This window comes from Lolium rigidum, chromosome 1, assembly GCF_022539505.1.
Source record: "Lolium rigidum isolate FL_2022 chromosome 1, APGP_CSIRO_Lrig_0.1, whole genome shotgun sequence".
NCBI classification, from domain to species: domain Eukaryota; kingdom Viridiplantae; phylum Streptophyta; class Magnoliopsida; order Poales; family Poaceae; genus Lolium; species Lolium rigidum.
The window spans coordinates 354,174,249-354,198,119 of NC_061508.1; the positions used below are offsets into that span (position 1 = coordinate 354,174,249).

Sequence of the window (23,871 nt, forward strand, 5' to 3'; positions counted from 1 at the left end):
ATATACTTCGTATCTAGAAAAAGTTGAGCAAGTTATTTTGGGACGGAGGGAGTAGTACATATGATAGTCGCTATTTAAGTGATGCATTCCAGATAGACTGATGGTCAAAGTTTAACTACATTAGTTCATTCTATGCTCTAAAATCGTTCTTATTGAAATTAGATTGAAGCAACAAAAACTCACTCGCTCAAAGAGCAATCATGTATAGAGCCTATCAATAATCGCTAACCCTAATTCAGTAATTCTACCACAGCAGCACTCAGTCTTTAGTAGTTAATAGCAAAGCACATCTAAGTAGGTTGTACTAATATCTACTATTTATTTCAGACCCCAAGTTTAAGAACAAGACAAAATTACACTTTAAGAGAGGCAAAGACATTGTATTACTCACATGACAACAGTAGCTACATATTTAGAGAGCATTTGGCATTCACTACATGTATAACTAGTAACTCCACAAATTTGCAAAGTTTCTATCATTACTGGTACAAAATGGGAAGTACAAAACAGAAATAATTTGGTAGCAATACCCAGTAACTTCTATAACATAAAGCTGGCACATTTGTATAAAAATCAAATGAAAGGTGGGAATCTACCGAGAGAGATTACCTCCCCTCGCTGTTTGTCCGAATAGTAATATTTCAACATACAAAATCTCACAACAAGCATCTGCCAACTATAAGCTAAGGTACCTCACTCAATCAGCTTTCACCGAAGCAGAGGCTTCAGCTGAGGAACACACGTTGTGCAACATCTTGCTGTCGGAGGAAGAGCAGTGTGACGATGGCTTGAACTTCTTGAACTTCCACACGGAGGAGATCTTCATCGGCACAGGATCATCCCCCCGTGCTGCCCTTGAATCTGCAAAACTCGATCTCTTTTCTGCGCCATTTGACTTCAATTCATCGTATACTATAGATTCTACGGCTGGCTCTGTACGCTCTTCTCTCTCTTTACTGTCATGGTGGTTCAAAAACAGTTGCTTCCTCTTGATCTTCACTTTCCGACCAGCGCTTGAGTTTCCAATTCCAACTCCATTATCAGCAATGTGCCTACTCTTTGCAGCGTTCCAAGAAGACTCCTCACCATCACCATCTGGAGCCCTAATCTTGGTAAAGTGAACAGTTCTCTCGCCAGATTTCCCAGCAGAACATCCATTAACCAACCCGCCAACCTCAGTTGGCGATGTGTGCATCGAAGAGCCATTGCAAGCATCACCCCCACCCTCACCATGGCATTCATCATTGCCAACGTCAATGCCACTAGGCCTCTTTGGTCCAGTGAAAGATATCCGCGGCGAGCTGTTCATCACGCGGTGCAGCTTGCGAGCGACCTCCTCATCGCTCTCCCTGCGCCTCCGAGGCCTGGGAGGAGCATCATCATCATCGCCCACAGTTTCTTTCCCCGCCTCACTCGCCCAGCCATCGCCAGGCGGCCTGTACAAGAGCTTGACCTGGACATGCTTCTTCCTGGACTTGGCCTTGAGCTGGATCCCATTTCTGGACCTGGCGATGGAGATGGAATCGAGGAGCTCCATGGCTGCCCTAGCAGCAGCCCTAGCCTTGGCGGCCACGGCCGCCTTGTCTGCGGCGACTGCCCGGGCTGCCGCGGCAGCATCGGCAGCTGCGGAGGCGGCGTGCCGGGCGGCCTGGATGATCTCTTCGGGCGAGGGCGGGGTGCTGGCCGGGGGACCCATCATTGCACGGAGGCGGGCGGCGAGATCGTCGGGGAGGATGAGAGGGGACGGGGGCGGCGGAGACTGCTCGGAGGCATCGGATGAAGCCGCGGCCGCCGTCCTGAACCCGGCGAGCAGCCGCTTCCGGGGCGGCAGGTGCGTGTTCAGATCCGACGGCTCCATTCCTAGATCAAGATTCCGCCTGCGCAGATCATCTAGATCGCTACAGCGAGCCGACGAATCCTCTCCGCACCCCGGGGAGACCGGCTGGCCCTAGCGAGAAACAAAACAAGAAAAAATCGTCCCTTTAGCATCGTCAGAGACGCCGGAAGCTCTCGCCGAATCGGATCCAGGGCTCGTGCAATTGGCGCTCAGAAGAGAAACCCTACCTCGGCAGATTGGGCGGAGATCGGTGCGGAATTGTTGAGGAATTTGTGTGGTATGAGGAGGCCGGCGCCCGTGCTGTGACTTGTGAGGAGGAGGGAGGAAGGGAAGAAGAGCGAGCAGGACCAAAACCCAAGAGAAGAGGAGAGATGGGTCTCCTGTCAGATGCACTTTCGGTTTTTATACCTGCTCCGGCAAAATTGGATTCATCATTTCTTGGGTTTTCACCATGGTGAAATTCCTTCCATGAAACAATAGAACGTCTAAATTCTAGAATGCATATCATATTTCATAGAAGAAAGGTCAAGCGGCTAATACAACATCTTTTGCAAGACATAGCGCTAATTTTTGGGATCTTCACCCATGACAAAGATAAAGAATTCCCCTTGTTGTGAGAATAACTCTAGCAGATCTTGTAAATCACGGCTTCTAAAAACGTGAGTACAGGTTGCCGAAAAACGTGATTTTTGCGCTCAAATGGGTTACGGCCAAATATTATGTTTTATAGTTTCGGTTTATGGGTTCTGGTCGATGTTGTGGACTTCAAAGCAAAACTGTAATCATCAAATACAACAATATGACCTTCGATGCGATAATACGACATTGTTTGACAACAATGTTCACATCCAAAATATGTGCAAAACACCATATTCACCCAATCATCCACCACCATGATGGAGAAGGCACGTTCAAGCCACACCACCGTCGTCGATAGCACCTCCAGTAAAACACCGCCACTCGCTGCAGCCAAAGCACCATCACCTCCACTAAGTGTAGCATTCACCGCAGTTGTGGCTTGAGCACGGGCTTGACCCCCTCTTTGACATGATCCCGAGCCTCCTCGTATCCCACCACTCTCTAGGGAAGGAATTGATGCATGTAAAATGCATACGTGAACTTTGTAGTTTATTGTCGCATGTTTCCACATGTTTCATCATATTAGTAGTTATTGTCAATGTTCTTAATGATTTCGGGGATTTTCTAAACAATCCCCTCTCAACTGGTTCTAACTCTGTCTGGCAGAAAAACCTTTTGTTACTATTTTGGACATTTTAGGAGCTATAAGACTCGAAAAAGGCCAAGGTCATAGAGCATGCTTCCGAAATTTCGAGACGAAAAAATGAGCTAAAGTGGGCCAGCAGGAGATAAACATGCTGGGAAAGAGAGGGGTAGTGTGTGCCCCCACCTAGGCCATGCCACCTACCCTCTTTTCCACCTCGTTGGTCGGATGCTATCGATTCCACCAGCATCCTCTTCGTCTTGACCTAAAACATTTTATAAAAAGGGTCCCCGACACGATCTCAGAACATACAGAGGCGGAGATCGAAAAGAAAACACGGAGCTAGAAGGTTGCCGTCGAAAGGAGTTCGGAGGGGGAACCACTGCCGGAATCGCTTCGGTGGACTCCACCCCCTCCGGCGTGTTCATCATCAACATCTTCATCAACAACTCCAACAACATCCTCCATCTACCTCTTGTAATCTCTTGTCAAACATGATGTGTGATGCAATTTATTGTTCTCCCATGATCTATTGTGTCTATATGTCTATATTTGAGTAGTGACTTGTTTATGGCAATTGTGAAATAGTTTATTTTTGGTTGCATAAAAGTATATATGTTTTCTTCTATGATGGTCTTATGTACTGAGACAATACAAAGATAAAAAAAATAAAAAATGTTATAAAATTGTTAAAAGTGGGTTTGAATGTTTTAATCCCACTATTTTTTAGCTTGATAAAAATTATGTGTTTGTAGATCATGAAAAGCATGCTTTATGTGATAGTTATATTGTTGAGTTTATTCATGATGCTACTGAAAATTATTATGAGAGAGGAAAATATGGTTGTAGAAGTTTTCATGGTACTAAAACACCTCTATATATCCTGAAAGTTTTGAAGTTACTCTTGTTTTATCTTCCTATGCTTGTCATTTTGTTCTTTGTGAATTTATTTGTGTACAGGATTCCTATGCATAGGAAGTGGGTTAGACTTAAATATGTTTTGAATTTGCTTCTTGATTCTCTACTTTACTTCAATTCATATTTCTTATGTGGGCATCATTAAAACTATCAAGCCTAGCTAAAAGGCATTAAATAAAATCACTTATGGGAGATAACCCATTGTTTTATTTTTGTAATTTTTCTTTTTGTTGAGTCTTGGAAGTTATTACCTCTGTAATAACCTCTCCTTATCATTTCTATTTTGTTTTTGTGCCAAGAATAGCCTCTAATAGGAAGAAAGTAAGATTTGGGGAAGTTGTTGTCCTGAAACTGATTGTTGCCACCATAAAACTCCGTATTCCCAGCCAGAATGTAATTTTGAGCTGTCAACTTTTTTGCATATGCCCCAGGTTATTATCTAACTTTTGTTAGTTGAACACTTTTTAATTTGAGAAACAGAAGATTTTCAAAAAAAAATTGATCTTTACATGTTGTTCCGTTTTAACAGATTTGTGCCACTATTTGTATTTGCTTCTTAATCTCTTTCTTTTTTAGTTCTTTTGAGAAAAGGGATTTTTGAAGAGGTTGCTACAGTAGCTAATGCTTTAATAGATATTTGATATATGTTAGAACCTGAACCCAAGTGGATTTGTTATTTTGATTGCACTAATGCTTGCTAATAAGAATTGTGTGAAGTTTTGTATGAAGTAAGTTTTCAAGTGTAGGGAGAGAAGAATGATGTAATGAGATGAAGGATGGACAAAAGCTCAAGCTTGGGGATGCCCATGTCACCCATGAAATATCCAAGAGGTACAAGCGTTAAAGCTTGGGGATGCCCAAGGCATCCCCTTCTTCATCAACAAAAATATCAGGTCATCTTTCAAGACGCTATATTTGTATTGCTTCATATGATATGTGTTGTTCTTGGAGCATCTTTATTGTTGTTTTTTAGTTTTCTTTTGTTTTGTTTGTTGTAGAATATGGTTGGACCCCAACATATTTGTTTTGGAGAGAGAGACACTCCGTTTTCATTGCATAGAAGACTCTAGTTTTTACTCTTATTGTTCTGCGAGTGTTCTCTTTTGCTAGTACTGCGTTTAGTTTTGGTTTTCCACTCATATTTTGTTCAGATCTTGTTAGTTTTATTTAGTAAGGTATGATTAGCTCTCTGGTCTTTATTTATTTTTATCTATGAGAGTTGTTTCAAATAAGTTGATTGGTGTTGGAGACGAGTAAAATATTTCATGTCTATAGTGATGCAAAAGGAAGCTTGTCTAGATAGTGGCATAGACGTTGGCATGTCATGTTGGATGTTATTCTTATTATATGCTTAGTAGTTATTATTGTAGCATGCTTTTTTTCTCAAATATCTAAGAGTGTTTAATGCGCCATTGAAAGAATCATGCGTTGTTTCCATCATACAAAGGCATAGTATTGTGGTATTCTACTTTGATGTTGTTATTGGGTCGACTTGGCACATGCTTACACCATGTTATGACTACAAACTTGTCACCTTAAGCCTCTATGATCATTTAGTTTTTGACTTGTAATATCACTTTATGATTTGATTAATAATGTTTTATCGCTATGCATGATTATGACCATTATTGCTCTCTTAGTTGGTCGCTCCCAGTCTTTTTCTAGCCTCCCACCTTACCGATTCGTCGAGGAAGAAAAGGAGCATCGTCGTCTTCCTCAACGACGACAGCGCACAGGGGCACCCCGGCCACCTCACCATTGGCGATAGGGATGAAGGCCGGACGCCGCGGAGACACCCAGAGCTACGCCCAACTCTTCTCGCGTCCGTCCTATCCATTAGCGCCAAGATTCGCTCCCGAGAGACCTCCATTGTCGGCGAGGCATCCCGGCCATTGCCGCCGGTGAAATGCCGATACGGACCTCGCCCAAGGCTATAAATAGAAGCTAAAGAACCGCCGTGCTTCTCTTGTTCACCTCCGCCACTTCATTCCCCCTCTAGCCCTCTCTATCTCTCATCGGAACCACCGCCATGGCCGGCCGGTTCTCCGGCTAGCCGTCGGCGGAGCCACCCGGAGGCTGCCGCGTGGTCTAGGAGAAGCGCCCGATCTCGTAGAGCATCCCGGAGGAGTGGTGCATCAAGGGAGCTGCGGATTGATCCAATTTCACTTGTTCCCTTTCTCCGTACATCGCCGGCAATGGCGAAATCAAGCCCAACTCCGGCGGCCATCGACGTCGCCGACCACACCATCATCTTCACGGTGAGCTCGCGCATCTGATGAACCAAGTTTCGCTTCCTAGATCTCTCTGTAGCTCTCAATCAATAGTTCGTCGGAGTGCACCGCCGTAGGGCATGTTCTCCGACGTATTTCCGGCGACCTTTAGTCGATTCCGCCACCACCAGATGGTTCACCATCATCTCCTGGTCCGAGCGGTACAAACGGCGTGTCCGCGGAAGCCCGTCAGCGGCGGCGCCGTCCTCGTCCGGTCGCCGGCGTCGAGCCGAGCAGCGAGAAGGACGTGTCCACCGCCACGTCGAAGCTTTGGTCGGTGTTACGCCGCGTGGCGATTGGCTGGTCAAAGGACCCACATGTCGGTCTATGTGGTTAGGTCCGAACCGGTAAGTTTAGTAATTATCGAGTTAATTTAAATTCCGATAAATTGCTTGAAACTTTGAAAAATCATATAAAATTCATTTCAACTCAGAAAAATATAAATAATATATCAAAATGCTCACAAAAATAAACTCTATTCAGATAAAATATAAAACAAAAATATGTGTCAAAATAAAAAAATTACTTATTTTTATCTTTATTAATTATGCCATTTCAATTATTTAAAATACAATTTGAATTCAATAAATAGTTAAGTTTAAAAATTAAATTTGAACTATTCAGTAACTAAGTAAAATGTTAAGATTAATTTTATTTATCATATTTGCATTAACTTAATTATTAGTGGTAATTCATAAACCCTAATTTGCAAATTACTATTTTCTATTTTCTTTAAATAGTAATAACTCAAGAAAATATTATAAGTCAATATTATTTTGGTAAATCAAAACTTATTTACTTAAACATCTTTAGTTAACAAGTCATTATTGTAAAACCTAACAATAATTAGGAAACCCTGATTTCTAATTAAACCCTAACTAGTAATTATTTTAATTCTTAAACCCTCTAAAAATTAATAGCATGTTAAAATTATTAATAACTCTATTTCAAGTACTTAATCACATTAGTTCTAGTACCAAGTATTACTTTAAGAATTGGATCATAATTTAGAAACCCTAGTTTTAATATAAGTTAGAATCTGGATCCCATTATTGTATGTGATCATTTGAAAATGCTTTAACCCTAAAACCCTAGTTGTTTATCACATGTGATCATGTGAATTTCCCTTACCTATAGAACCTTATTATGTGACCAACAAATACAAGTCATGATCCACCAACATAGCACCAATTCCCATGAGCCATCATTCCATGTCTTTATTTTTTAAATAAACTTTGTATAACCAATTAGTGTCACCTAGATGCAAACCCTAGCTTGTTAATATGTTAGCACCATTGATCATCATACCACACCATTGAAATCAACCCCAACCATCAAACCTTAGTAGAACCATAATGATGAACCCTAATACTAATCTTGTGTAGTAATACATATCACATGCTCCTATTCAACTACACCCTATTTAGGAAATAATAAACCACTTAATATAGAGACCATTATTGAGTACTTAGTGAAACAAACAGGAAACTATAGTAAACCCTAACTCATAGCACCACCTTGACCATCATCCTTTGATATGATACCATAATCAACCATAGTAATAAACCCTGCTAATACTTGCTACATATAGATCAATCCAACTTAAGAACCAACTAGTTCCTATTAGTAAACCCTAGAAGCCATAGCTCCTATTCATAGCAGTTCTTTTCTTATTTAACATGTTCTTCAAAAGTTATTCTTTTGAAGTACGAATGTCAATCAAACTATAGAAACCCATAGTTCTTATTTGAAATACTTATTATTTCTTAATCAATGTGTTCTTCAAAAGTTATTCTTTTGAAGTATAATATAAATAATCATCAACCATGTTCTGTAAAACTTAGTACTGACCACTATTCTTGATTTGTTATACAACAACCATTCCTTTGTGTGTATGTTTGATATGATGCATTATATCATTTGTATATGCAAGTCTTATAATCAAACCCTAATAACAACCTTGTTTGAGAACCATCCTAAAAGTGCAACACACCTAAAGAAATCTTTACAACTCAATCAACCTTAAATCATCAGGGTTAGGTTACACTCGGGACGATTGCATCTCATACTATGCATTATAGCATCTTTGCCAGTTCTTTAAACATTGTCCTTACCGGACGATGATGGTATTTTAGCATTTGGAGTTATCACGTATCGAAGCTTTTGCACGCATAATCTTGCGGTCAAGAAAGGCAAGTTCATCGCTTGCTCATGTCATTTGATTATTTTTATCAAACTATATGCAAAGTACTATACTTATCACTCATGCATTGAAAAGCAAAATATTATTTTACAATTATGAATATGACTATGTGGTGGGCAATGGAACCATGGTATGTGTTGATATGGTGGAGGTTCCATTGCATGGGTACTACTCATCTAGGACTAAGTACCAATGCCGTCCGGTGATTCTAGCACCGTACATATCGCGTTGACCATAAGATCTATAATGGCTGCGGGGAAGTCGATTGTATCTTTTCCCTTCTGCACACCAACGGACTGGTAGAGCTGCGGGGTGTTGGAGGCACTGCCGTAGGTTGGGATAGCCTTTTAAATCCCCATCCGCGTGTGATGACGAGCTCTACGGTCTATGATGGATTGTCCGACGTACACCGTGGGTAAAGCCGTATTATCGGGAGAAGTCTACCGGGGGTGTACGGGTGGACAAAAGGGTGGGTTTGCAGGGTCGCGGAGAAGGCGGTGATTGGCTTGGACCTTACACCTGGCCCCACACCAAGGAAGTGTGGACGGGAAAGATCACCCGGTTGGTATCAAGGATAAGTTCTCTTATGGGAAAAGTAACGCACCTCTGCAGAGGATACTGAATTGTGACTGTCACTCCTTGTTTCGGGAAGGGAACTGCGAACGCGGCAGGAAAGGAACTCCATGAAGTTCTGGTCACCCTGTGAAGACTGATGGGCATAGTTTTCAGAATAAAATAAACCTTTTGAAGAAATGTTTATGAAAACTTGCATTCGCCTACGACTTTCTGGTCTGTGGCTGTAGCTAGTGCATGATACACCTATTTCCTAATATGAACTTGTTGAGTACGCTCGTACTCATCCCACTCTTAAATCCCCGCTTAGCTATGGAGGCACCGAAGGAGAAACTACCGTGGAACTCGAAGACAAAGGAGTCAAGCTGCAACAAGATGAAGAAGCCAATCAAAGAAGTCAATGGAGTCAACTTCTTCATCAGCTAGAGTGGGAACTTAGACTATTAATAGAAGGGAACATTTCCCTAATCCTAGCACCTAAGTAGCTAGATGTCTATAGCAAGCCTAGTAGTTCTTTAGCTAGAATTAGCAATAAGTTAGACTACGAGTCGTTCTTCTGGAGCTTTATTTGAACTTTTACCTCAATGTAAAGTAGGAGGCTATGTTGACCTTCTGTAAACCGTTTGTGTATCCTTATATAGACATACCTTGGACTCGCATATGTTTCTGTTGTACCACTCTGAGAGATGTAATATGAGTGGAACGGTGTTTCACTTGTGTTATGTCAATGACTTGTGTACTACACCATGCAGTGGTACGCTGGGTCATCACAGCTGGTATCAGAGCAAATGCTTTGACCCTAGGATTAAAACCCTTTAAAAGGAGACCTATAGGTTTGGTAGTGTCTATAGGAAGTTGTATTAGCTAAGTCAACTATGCTAAACCAACTATTTCTTTTGACTTGAGATGGGTATTCACTTGAGAATAATCCTGGCACACTTGAGTCAATCTTTCTTATCTATCTTTCTTAAGTAAAGTTAGTTAGTTATCTTGCTTCATTCCAAATTAGTAGAACACCATTGGAGCTTAAGATAATGGGTGGTAGTAGACCACAATTGGTACACAATACATGGTAGTTCAAAGAGAGGATACAACCATGAGGAAGATATCCTATTGGAAGAAGTATACCAATACAAGTATGGTTAAGTAAGAGTCATTTGAAAAGCCAATTGACGTACATCAAGTAAAGAATATTAGTTATATAAGGTAGTATATGTCTATGATGAGTCAATCATAGGAGGTAAGGAAGAGTGATAGGAGTATTTAAGTCTACTTTTCATGGTAAAGTTGGTAATCATATAGGATTCACTTGAGAATCATGATGTGAGGGAGTAGAACATCATAAGTGAGTTAACAGAAGTATGATGAGGAGTAGGATTTAAGGAATAGTTCGAAAGCTTAGGCCTTAAAATCCTAATAACTGTACCAATTATGTTAGAACCCTAGTTCTTAATTTAAAGAAGGCTTATTTAGAGCATATCACATAGAGAAATCCTAGAGTTATAGGTGGTATATTCTAAACAATCATGTGTTTAGAGTAAACATGTTAGAACTAATTGTATTATAGGAAGTAGTCCTCAATAGCACATATATATGGTATCCTATTTTGTTAGTACTTCCAAAGAAAACTAGGTTAACTTCAACTATCCCAAGCCATTTTGTTTCAAGTTTGTCTCATTGCAAATGTGCAATTAAGATAAATGTTGAGACAAATAGTAGAAATTCACGTATTTGTGCTAAGTATCACAACCTAAACCTATCTTATGTGGTGTTATATACTACACATCTGATCCTGATGTTTAGGGATGTCTTACCCAATTATTATATTCAGGCATATAAGGATGTGTATTATAAACACAAAGTTGAATCTTCTTGGATTTTATTGGATTTTCATTGTTTGACTAGATCCATACATGAAGTTTGAATTTGATATGCAAATGCATGTTGCAATATCAAGCTCCTACTTGATGTTATAGGTCTAGAGGGTAAAGGTATTCGTGTGAGGAAGTGACGAATTCTGAAGATTTTGGAAGACAAGATGAAGGTTCACTGGAAGAAAGAAGTCAAATTGTGGGAAGCAACCACAATACTCTAAAGGAAGGACCAATCCAAACTCATTTCTATCCTTAATCAAGGAATACTTCAACATGAAAGTCCTATGAAAGTGAGGAAAATAGTGAATATGGAGCAGTAGAAGTGGAGCCATATTCATTATGGAAGAAGGGAATGCAAGTGAAGTCACTTAAGATACTTATTTCATAGTGTCAACAAGTGGTATCTTGCAAAACAAACCTTAGAAGAAGGAAAATAGACAAGTGAAGTCGCAGCTAGTATCATCAGACCGCAGCTGATATAAGATAATCATGAAGAGAAAGTATGTGAAGTAAGGTATATCTTAACTAAAACTATAAAAGTAGCCACAACTGGTAGGTAGATGTGGGCTAGAACCATAACATAGCCACAGCTGGTATCCAATAAGCCACATCTTGTGTTAGATAGTCTGCAGCTGGTAACAAATAGTCCACAACTTAATCGTTCTTTCACTCTAAAGGAAAGAGGGATTCCGTAGCTGGTATTCCGTAGCTAATAAATATTTAGTCGGAGGATTCACATCGGATACCCACAACTGTGTGGATACACCGCAAAGAATTCTTCGTGAGACTTTAGAAGGTACAAAATATAAACCAGACTTAAACCAATCTTCTACCTTGGAGTTTAATGATTAGAAGAAAAGGAGTTTGAAGATCATTAGTAAACTCCAAGGGGGAGAGGAAGATTGAAGGAGAAGTATTAAGATATGATTTGGAGTATGAAAGACGAAGAAGAAGGTCTGAACTGAGAGGAAGGCCGATCCTATTTTCATAAGATTGGTGGAAGTATCCATATAATAGTACTCTCAGGAGGTTGTCAGACCAGAAGCCGAGGTTCATATCTCGAGGAAGTAAGGGTTATACCTTAACTTGAGTGGGTAATTGATAATTACTCAGAAGCAGAAGAGCTCAAGTAAGTCTAAGCTAATGAAGTTGGATGAAGAAGATGTCGGAGGACAATCAAAGTCTAAGAAAACAAAATACCGAAGGGTTTGACCATACCAAAACATAAGCCTATTAGAAAGATTCCTTTCATGGAACCTAAAGAAACCAAAAGGAAGATAACTAGTATGAACTAGAAGCCATGATTGGATGGACTAAATGAGTCTAATCCATTCGTAGGACTAAACAACCAGGACCATGCCTATTATAAATACCTTACGAAGTACCATTACATTCGTTATGGTAGTAAGGGAAAAACAATACCTTACTTTAAACCAATCCTTTAGACTTAAGGTTTGGGCACCGCAGTCTGGATTACCGCAGTTGGTAGAACCAAGCTTTGAGTACCCAAATAGGAAGATGTCACCACAACCATTAGTAAAGTCCATTAGCATAAGAAGATGTCCTAATCCAAGAATCTTTGGAGAGTAAGCCTATAAGCTTAGAGTGTTGGAAGAAATCATAGAATTGAAGAAAGTATCGAGTGCCGGACATCGGAAGACTTCATGAAGGATCGAGACAAGGGATATATTCAATTATATCTAATGAGATCACTAGGGGGTTTGAAAGGATTGTGATCCGTTCAAGTCTGTTCCACATTCCGAAACCTGAGAGCGTTCGAACTTCGGGACGAAGTTCAGTTTAAGGGGGAGAGGCTGTAATATCCCAGGTTTAGAGGCAATAAAATGAGAGAACACCAAAGTGTGCATTGCATTCATGCATAGAAAATCCAGGGAATTTTCGCGCTTCAAATAAAACTTACCACATGAACTGAAGTTTCACTTGACTTGCTGGAATTGAAGTAGATCATCAAGTCAAGCGCTATAAACTTCACTGTGACCTTTGCTAAAACCTTGTTTTGGGTAGAGATGATTTGATCTATGGGCTAGATCAAATAGAAGTAGATTTACAACAAACAACACCTTAAGTGAGGACCAACTACAAGATCTTATAAAAGGATCTCAACATGCCATTCCTTACAACAACACATGAATAACTATTCAATCCTAAATCAAAGAACCCAATTAACTAAGACACTCTTCTGTACTTATCTTATCCATGTCTTCTATTAAATAAATGTTCTTACCATGAGTCACATGGTATATCTTTTCAACTACAATACTTGAACCAGGTCAAGAACATTCATATTCATTCTTCATTAACTTTGACCATTCCAACCTTGTTTCCCAACTCCTACCATTAAACCTAGAGAAAGTAGAGAATCATTCATATGCTTATTCTATCCATTTAATAGAACCTAGATTACTATTTAAACCTTATCCAATTAAGGTACTTGTTGATCCTAACCAATGATACAAGAATGTAAGTCAAGTATTAAACCCTACTTGACCTAGCTAACACTTGATAGTAAGTAAGAACATCTTTTACTAGTGATCCAAGAGAGAGGCAAGTGTTGTGATCATTACAACTTGGTAATGATCATAAACCCTAGAGGAATCCTACCTATTCAGAAGAGCTCAACCTAAAGAGGTGTACTCAAGTATATGGACCAATACTTGATCTTGGAGAGAAGAACCATGTTTCACTAATGAATTATTATGAGGCCAATACTTTGATCATTACAAATTGGGTGATGATCATAAACCCTAAGGATCTAAGTGAGTGTGTTGAGAGAAGTATTAAAGAAGAGAGACTAGGGAGGAATAAGTGGATCATGTCTAATGCACGATCTTACTTTATAAATTGAGAAAATAAGTTAAACCTAAATATGTGATCCATAGATCTCATTCTTCTCATGAAATAATAAGTGAATCAATAGTAGTTAATCCAGACCCATACTCATGCCTTGTATAGAGTAGTGATGATATTGTATTTAAACTTGCCTATCCAAACATTTGAGACAAACTTAGCATTGCTTTAATACAAGAAATCTACCTAAGTGAGGAGGAGGAACCCTAGCCAATTAAACATAACCAAGCTTATGTGCATACCTAATCCTAGTTGTGTATCACATTGGTAATCATTACTAAAACCCTAGACCACATTTGAATTTCAATCCAAGTATCACTTTGGATTATAAGTAGAACCCTGCCATACCTCATGCCTATTTAATACTTCAAATAGTGAAGTATTCCCAAAACCCTAAACCTTGTCATATGGAATCAATCCCACATAAAATAACATGTCCTAACTTGTGTATCATGTATCACAAGTAAAAGCCAAGCCATATATATTTAAGAACTAAATACCATTTGGTGAGTTGAGTGAACCATTATCCAATTCTATTTTGGCTCCCAAAGAAACTGCTTAGTGGACCAAATGAAATAGTATTTTATAAAATAAAATAGTATTCATATAAGTAGTTGAGTTAACCATGATGAGTATAGAATCTATCAAAGATAATTTAAGCTAGAAGTTGCTAAGCAAGATTATTAAAGATAGAGTTTATCAAACCATCTTCTTAAACCCTTAGAAGTAATTCTCCACATAAAATCATGATTCATCTTATTCTCAACACCATTTAATTTAAACTCTAGCCATAATGAAAATTATATGTGAACAATCCATATTGTTAAGTACTAGCTCAACCTAATCATGTGTTCATTATGCACAGGTTATAAATTCTCTAACCATTTAAATAGATCTGGTTTCTAAATTAAAAAGGGAATTAAAATGAATAACAAAACATTTATAATTTTACTCAAGCCTCACAAAATATTAATTAAATCCTAAACTAAATATTTGTTTAATAACAGGATTATACAGTGAGCATGGTTATCAATTTATGTTGATATTCAAATATATTAGAACCTGTAAAACAAAATAGAATTCAAATTTGAATTCAAACAAGAAAAAATAGAAAACAAAACAAAAAAATTAAAAGAGAAAAGAGAGGGAAAGCTCACCTGGCTTACCTGGCCGTGCAGCCCATCACCACCACGTCGACCAAGCCCAGCACCAGCCTAGCCCACCAAAGAAAATGACCCAACCCACCTTACCGATTCGTCGAGGAAGAAAAGGAGCATCGTCGTCTTCCTCAACGACGACAGCGCACAGGGGCACCCCGACCACCTCACCATTGGCGATAGGGATGAAGCTGGACGCCGCAGAGACACCCGCAGCTACGCCCAACTCTTCTCGCGTCCGTCCTATCCATTAGCGCCAAGATTCGCGCCCCAGAGACCTCCATTGTCGGCGAGGCATCCCGGCCATTGCCGCCGGTGAAATGCCGATACGGACCTCGCCCAAGGCTATAAATAGAAGCTAAAGAACCGCCGTGCTTCTCTTGTTCACCTCCGCCACTTCATTCCCCCTCTAGCCCTATCTATCTCTCACTGGAACCACCGCCATGGCCGGCCAGTTCTCCGGCTAGCCGTCGACTGGAGCCACCCCGGAGGCTGCCGCGTGGTCTAGGAGAAGCGCCTGATCTCGTAGAGCATCCTGGAGGAGTGGTGCATCAAGGGGAGCTCTGGATTGATCCAATTTCACTGTTCCCTTTCTCCGTACATCGCCGGCAATGGCGAAATCAAGCCCAACTCCGGCGGCCATCGACGTCGCCGACCACACCATCATCTTCATGGTGAGCTCGCGCATTTGATGAACCAAGTTTCGCTTCCTAGATCTCTCTGTAGCTCTCAATCAATAGTTCGTCGGAGTGCACCGCCGTAGGGCATGTTCTCCGACGTATTTCCAGCCAGAACGTAATTTTGAGCTGTCAACTTTTTTGCATATGCCCCAGGTTATTATCGAACTTTTGTTAGTTGAACACTTTTTAATCTGAGAAACAGAAGATTTTCAAAAAAAAATTGATCTTAACATGTTGTTCCGTTTTGATAGATTTCTGCCACTATTTGTATTTGCTTCTTAATCTCTTTCTTTTTAGTTCTTTTGAGAAAAGGGATTTTTGAAGAGGTTGCTACAGTAGCTAATGCTTTAATAGATATTTGATATATGTTAGAACCTGAACCCAAGTGGATTTGTTATTTTGATTGCACTAATGCTGCTAATAAGAATTGTGTGAAGTTTTGTATGAAGTAAGTTTTCAAGTGTAGGGAGAGAAGAATGATGTAATGAGATGAAGGATGGACAAAAGCTCAAGCTTGGGGATGCCCATGTCACCCATGAAATATCCAAGAGGTACAAGCGTTAAAGCTTGGGGATGCCCAAGGCATCCCCTTCTTCATCAACAAAAATATCAGGTCATCTTTCAAGACGCTATATTTTTATTGCTTCATATGATATGTGTTGTTCTTGGAGCATCTTTATTGTTGTTTTTTAGTTTTCTTTTGTTTTGTTTGTTGTAGAATATGGTTGGACCCCAACATATTTGTTTTGGAGAGAGAGACACTCCGTTTTCATTGCATAGAAGACTCTAGTTTTTACTCTTATTGTTCTGCGAGTGTTCTCTTTTGCTAGTACTGCGTTTAGTTTTGGTTTTCCACTCATATTTTGTTCAGATCTTGTTAGTTTTATTTAGTAAGGTATGATTAGCTCTCTGGTCTTTATTTATTTTTATCTATGAGAGTTGTTTCAAATAAGTTGATTGGTGTTGGAGACGAGTAAAATATTTCATGTCTATAGTGATGCAAAAGGAAGCTTGTCTAGATAGTGGCATAGACGTTGGCATGTCATGTTGGATGTTATTCTTATTATATGCTTAGTAGTTATTATTGTAGCATGCTTTTTTTCTCAAATATCTAAGAGTGTTTAATGCGCCATTGAAAGAATCATGCGTTGTTTCCATCATACAAAGGCATAGTATTGTGGTATTCTACTTTGATGTTGTTATTGGGTCGACTTGGCACATGCTTACACCATGTTATGACTACAAACTTGTCACCTTAAGCCTCTATGATCATTTAGTTTTTGACTTGTAATATCACTTTATGATTTGATTAATAATGTTTTATCGCTATGCATGATTATGACCATTATTGCTCTCTTAGTTGGTCGCTCCCAGTCTTTTTCTAGCCTCCCACCTTACCGATTCGTCGAGGAAGAAAAGGAGCATCGTCGTCTTCCTCAACGACGACAGCGCACAGGGGCACCCCGGCCACCTCACCATTGGCGATAGGGATGAAGCTGGACGCCGCAGAGACACCCAGAGCTACGCCCAACTCTTCTCGCGTCCGTCCTATCCATTAGCGCCAAGATTCGCGCCCCAGAGACCTCCATTGTCGGCGAGGCATCCCGGCCATTGCCGCCGGTGAAATGCTGATACGGACCTCGCCCAAGGCTATAAATAGAAGCTAAAGAACCGCCGTGCTTCTCTTGTTCACCTCCGCCACTTCATTCCCCCTCTAGCCCTCTCTATCTCTCACTGGAACCACCGCCATGGCCGGCCAGTTCTCCGGCTAGCCGTCGACTGGAGCCACCCCGGAGGCTGCCGCGTGGTCTAGGAGAAGCGCCTGATCTCGTAGAGCATCCTGGAGGAGTGGTGCATCAAGGGGAGCTCTGGATTGATCCAATTTCACTGTTCCCTTTCTCCGTACATTGCCGGCAATGGCGAAATCAAGCCCAACTCCGGCGGCCATCGACGTCGCCGACCACACCATCATCTTCACGGTGAGCTCGCGCATCTGATGAACCAAGTTTCGCTTCCTAGATCTCTCTGTAGCTCTCAATCAATAGTTCGTCGGAGTGCACCGCCGTAGGGCATGTTCTCCGACGTATTTCCGGCGACCTTTAGTCGATTCCGCCACCACCAGATGGTTCACCATCGTCTCCTGGTCCGAGCGGTACAAACGGCGTGTCCGCGGAAGCCCTGTAGCAGCGGCGCCGTCCTCGTCTGGTCGCCGGCGTCGAGCCGACGGCGAGAAGGACGTGTCCACCGCCACGTCAGAAGCTTTGACTGGTCTTCTGCCCGCGTGGCAGTTGACTGGTCAAAGGACCCACATGTCAGTCTATGTGGTTAGGTCCGAACCGGTAAGTTTAGTAATTATCAGTTAATTTAAATTCCAGTAAATTGCTGAAACTTTGAAAAATCATATAAAATTCATTTCAACTCAGAAAAATATAAATAATATATCAAAATGCTCACAAAAATAAACTCTATTCAGATAAAATATAAAACAAAAATATGTGTCAAAATAAAAAAATTACTTATTTTTATCTTTATTAATTATGCCATTTCAATTATTTAAAATACAATTTGAATTCAATAAATAGTTAAGTTTAAAAATTAAATTTGAACTATTCAGTAACTAAGTAAAATGTTAAGATTAATTTTATTTATCATATTTGCATTAACTTAATTATTAGTGGTAATTCATAAACCCTAATTTGCAAATTACTATTTTCTATTTTCTTTAAATAGTAATAACTCAAGAAAATATTATAAGTCAATATTATTTTGGTAAATCAAAACTTATTTACTTAAACATCTTTAGTTAACAAGTCATTATTGTAAAACCTAACAATAATTAGGAAACCCTGATTTCTAATTAAACCCTAACTAGTAATTATTTTAATTCTTAAACCCTCTAAAAATTAATAGCATGTTAAAATTATTAATAACTCTATTTCAAGTACTTAATCACATTAGTTCTAGTACCAAGTATTACTTTAAGAATTGGATCATAATTTAGAAACCCTAGTTTTAATATAAGTTAGAATCTGGATCCCATTATTGTATGTGATCATTTGAAAATGCTTTAACCCTAAAACCCTAGTTGTTTATCACATGTGATCATGTGAATTTCCCTTACCTATAGAACCTTATTATGTGACCAACAAATACAAGTCATGATCCACCAACATAGCACCAATTCCCATGAGCCATCATTCCATGTCTTTATTTTTTTAAATAAACTTTGTATAACCAATTAGTGTCACCTAGATGCAAACCCTAGCTTGTTAATATGTTAGCACCATTGATCATCATACCACACCATTGAAATCAACCCCAACCATCAAACCTTAGTAGAACCATAATGATGAACCCTAATACTAATCTTGTGTAGTAATACATATCACATGCTCCTATTCAACTACACCCTATTTAGGAAATAATAAACCACTTAATATAGAGACCATTATTGAGTACTTAGTGAAACAAACAGGAAACTATAGTAAACCCTAACTCATAGCACCACCTTGACCATCATCCTTTGATATGATACCATAATCAACCATAGTAATAAACCTGCTAATACTTGCTACATATAGATCAATCCAACTTAAGAACCAACTAGTTCCTATTAGTAAACCCTAGAAGCCATAGCTCCTATTCATAGCAGTTCTTTTCTTATTTAACATGTTCTTCAAAAGTTATTCTTTTGAAGTACGAATGTCAATCAAACTATAGAAACCCATAGTTCTTATTTGAAATACTTATTATTTCTTAATCAATGTGTTCTTCAAAAGTTATTCTTTTGAAGTATAATATAAATAATCATCAACCATGTTCAGTAAAACTTAGTACTCGACCACTATTCTTGATTTGTTATACAACAACCATTCCTTTGTGTGTATGTTTGATATGATGCATTATATCATTTGTATATGCAAGTCTTATAATCAAACCCTAATAACAACCTTGTTTGAGAACCATCCTAAAAGTGCAACACACCTAAAGAAATCTTTACAACTCAATCAACCTTAAATCATCAGGGTTAGGTTACACTCGGGACGATTGCATCTCATACTATGCATTATAGCATCTTTGCCAGCTTCTTTAAACATTGTCCTTACCTGGACGATGATGGTATTTCAGCATTTGGAGTTATCACGTATCGAAGCTTTTGCCTCGCATAATCTTGCGATCAAGAAAGGCATGTTCATCGCTTGCTCATGTCATTTGATTATTTTTATCAAACTATATGCAAAGTACTATACTTATCACTCATGCATTGAAAAGCAAAATATTATTTTACAATTATGAATATGACTATGTGGTGGGCAATGGAACCATGGTATGTGTTGATATGGTGGAGGTTCCATTGCATGGGTACTACTCATCTAGGACTAAGTACCAATGCCGTCCAGTGATTCTAGCGCCGTACATATCGCGTTGACCATAAGATCTATAATGGCTCTGGGGGAAGTCAGCTGTATCTTTTCCCTTCTGCACGCCAACGGACTGGTAGAGCTGCGGGGTGTTGGAGGCACTGCCGTAGGTTGGGATAGCCTTTTAAATCCCCATCCGTGTGTGATGACGAGTGATGGCGTGTAATTCACATGTTCGTTGGGAACCCCAAGAGGAAGGTATGATGCGCACAGCAGCAAGTTTTCCCTCAGAAAGAAACCAAGGTTTATCGAACCAGGAGGAGCCAAGAAGCACGTTGAAGGTTGATGGCGGCGGGATGTAGTGCGGCGCAACACCGAGGATTCCTCGCGCCAACGTGGAACCTGCACAACACAACCAAAGTACTTTGCCCCAACGAAACAGATGAGGTTGTCAATCTCACCGGCTTGCTCGTAACAAAGGATTAACCGTATTGTGTGGAAGATGATTGTTTGCGAGAGAAAACAGTAAAAACAAGTATTGCGAGCAGATTTGTATTTCAAGTATAAAAGAATGGACCGGGGTCCACAGTTCACTAGAGGTGTCTCTCCCATAAGATAAAAGCATGTTGGGTGAACAAATTACGGTCGGGCAATTGACAAATAGAGAGGGCATAACAATGCACATACATGTCATGATAAATATAGTGAGATTTAATTGGGCATTACGACAAAGTACATAGACCGCCATCCAACCGCATCTATGCCTAAAAAGTCCACCTTCGAGTTATCATCCGAACCCCTTCCAGTATTAAGTTGCAAAGCAACGGACAATTGCATTAAGTATGGTGCGTAATGTAATCAACAACTACATCCTTAGACATAGCATCAATGTTTTATCCCTAGTGGCAACAACAATCCACAACCTTAGAACTTTCACGTCACTCGTCCCGGATATCAATGGAGGCATGAACCCACTATCGAGCATAAATACTCCCTCTTGGAGTTAAGAGCAAAAACTTGGCCGAGCCTCTACTAATAACGGAGAGCATGCAAGATCATAAACAACACATAGGTAATAACTTGATAATTAACATAACATGGTATTCTCTATCCATCGGATCCCGAAAAACACAACATATAGCATTACAGATAGATGATCTTGATCATGTTAGGCAGCTCACAAGATCCAACAATGAAGCACAATGAGGAGAAGACAACCATCTAGCTACTGCTATGGACCCATAGTCCAGTGGTGAACTACTCACTCATCACTCCGGAGGCGACCATGGCGGTGAAGAGTCCTCCGGGAGATGAATCCCCTCTCCGGCAGGGTGCCGGAGGAGATCTCCAGAATCCCCCGAGATGGGATTGGCGGCGGCGGCGTCTCTGGAAGGTTTTCCGTATCGTGGCTCTCGGTACTGGGGTTTTCGCGACGGAGGCTTTAAGTAGGCGGGAGGGCAACGTGGGGGGCCACACGAGGGCCCCACGCCATAGGTCGGCGCGGCCAGGGCCTGGGCTGCGCCGCCCTATGGTGGCGGCCCCTCGTGGCCCCACTTCGACTCCTCTTCGGTCTTCTGGAAGCTTCGTGGCAAAATAGGACCCTGGGCGTTGATTTCGTCCAATTCCGAGAATATTTCGTTACTAGGATTTCCGAAACCAAAAATAGCGAGAAAACAACGAATCGGCTCTTCGGCATCTTGTTAATAGGTTAGTTCCAGAAAATGCACGAATATGACATAAAGTGTGCATAAAACATGTAGATATCATCAATAATGTGGCATGGAACATAAGAAATTATCGATACGTCGGAGACGTATCAACGAGCTCTACGGTCTATGATGGATTGTCCGACGTACACCGTGGGTAAAGCCGTATTATCGGGAGAAGTCTACCGGGGGTGTACGGCTGGACAAAAGGGTGGGTTTGCAGGGTCGCGGAGAAGGCAGTGATTGGCTTGGACCTTACACCTGGCCCCACACCAAGGAAGTGTGGACGGGAAAGATCACCCGGTTGGTATCAAGGATAAGTTCTCTTATGGGAAAAGTAACGCACCTCTGCAGAGGATACTGAATTGTGACTGTCACTCCTTGTTCCGGGAAGGGAACTGCGAACACGGCAGGAAAGGAACTCCATGAAGTTCTGGTCAACCTGTGAAGACTGACAGGCATAGTTTTCAGAATAAAATAAACCTTTTGAAGAAATGTTTATGAAAACTTGCATTCGTCTACGACTTTCTGGTCTGTGGCTGTAGCTAGTGCATGATACACCTATTTCCTAATATGAACTTGTTGAGTACGCTCGTACTCATCCCACTCTTAAATCCCCTGCTTAGCTATGGAGGCACCGAAGGAGAAACTACCGTGGAACTCGAAGACAAAGGAGTCAACTGCAACAAGATGAAGAAGCCAATCAAAGAAGTCAATGGAGTCAACTTCTGCGTCACCTAGAGTGGAAACTTAGACTATTAATATAAGGGAACATTTCCCTAATCCTAGCACCTAAGTAGCTAGATGTCTATAGCAAGCCTAGTAGTTCTTTAGCTAGAATTAGCAATAAGTTAGACTACGAGTCGTTCTTCTGGAGCTTTATTTGAACTTTTACCTCAATGTAAAGTAGGAGGCTATGTTGACCTTCTGTAAACCGTTTGTGTATCCTTCTATAGACATACCTTGGACTCGCATATGTTTCTGTTGTACCACTCTGAGAGATGTAATATGAGTGGAACGGTGTTTCACTTGTATTATGTCAACGACTTGTGTACTACACCATGCAGTGGTACGCTGGGTCATCACACTAATGGTGTGCATTGGAGAACTACATGGGAGCCGCTCTTGAGGTCACTATATGAAACGATGATATATTGTTTGATGCCATTCGTTGACATAGACATTCATACCTCTCAAAATATTTTTTTAACACTTCTATTGCTTCCAAAATAAAAAGCTCTAGCGCATGAGTAATCTTGCTTCCCTCTGCGCAGGGCCTTTCTTTTTTTCTTTTACGTTGAGTCTTCATCTTCTTGCTTTATGCACCACTAAGAGATCATAGTTGTCATTCTGAATATAATGTGCATAGTCCCAAAATTTATTATTTATTTGATTCATGATTATGATTATTGCTTGTTCTCAATTATTTGCATCCAGTCACCTTCTAAAGTTTAAAGGTGTCCTGTCATTTATGTTTTGCTACTTCATAAAGGACAAGGTGAATACCACTTTGCTATGTTTTCGCTATGCCAAAAAACAAACAGTTGCTTTCAGTGCATTATTATTCATGATCTTTTGTTTGAGTTACTTCTCTTGCTATAACATAGTTGCTAAGCTCTATTGTTAGAATTATATCTATCATGTCTATGTTTAGAGTACTTTGATCCCAGCTTACAATGATTTACAATAACTTGATCAAGATTGTGTTGGCTTCATGTCACCTCAAAAATTATTTTTGTTATCTCTTACCTACTCGAGGACGAGCAGGAGTTAAGCTTGGGGATGCTTGATACGTCTCAAATGTATCTATAATTTTTGATGTTCCATGCTTGTTTTACACTAATTTCTATATGTTTTGTTTACACTTCGTTGCACTTTTATACATTTTCTGGCACTAACCTATTAACAAGATGCCACAGTGCCAGTTCCCAATTTTCTGCTATTTTGTATTTCAGAAAAGTTGTACAGAAAACAAAAGCCGAAGTCAATATTTTACCGTAACGAAGACGGAGTCCGGAGGAGAGACGAAGAGGGGCCACAGGGCGGCCAGACCATGCCTTGGCGCGGCCTGGCCTCTGGCCGCGCCAAGGGGTGGTGTGGGCCACCTTGGCCTCCACCGACCTCGCCCTTCCGCCTATAAATTCCCTTCGATGCAAAAACCCTAAAACATCTAGCCTCCGTCCACGAAAAGTTTTGTCGGCG

The 23,871-nt window shown here is 40.4% G+C and overlaps 1 protein-coding gene across 2 annotated transcripts; it reads right to left on the bottom strand.

Annotated features, from left to right (window-relative positions):
• Positions 1–365: 365 nt before the first annotated feature.
• On the bottom strand, positions 366–2,196 carry LOC124702186. Of its 2 annotated transcripts, none has more exons than XM_047234314.1 (2): positions 2,065–2,196; positions 366–1,942 (listed from the first exon to the last, which is right to left on the bottom strand). In XM_047234314.1, the coding sequence occupies exon 2, from the start codon at positions 1,856–1,858 to the stop codon at positions 698–700; it is 1,161 nt and encodes a 386-aa protein (XP_047090270.1). In that variant the 5' UTR covers positions 1,859–1,942; positions 2,065–2,196; the 3' UTR covers positions 366–697. The 2 variants fall into 2 exon arrangements, with proteins under 2 accessions (XP_047090270.1, XP_047090263.1); XM_047234307.1 differs by having other exon boundaries at positions 366–1,948.
• Positions 2,197–23,871: the final 21,675 nt, after the last annotated feature.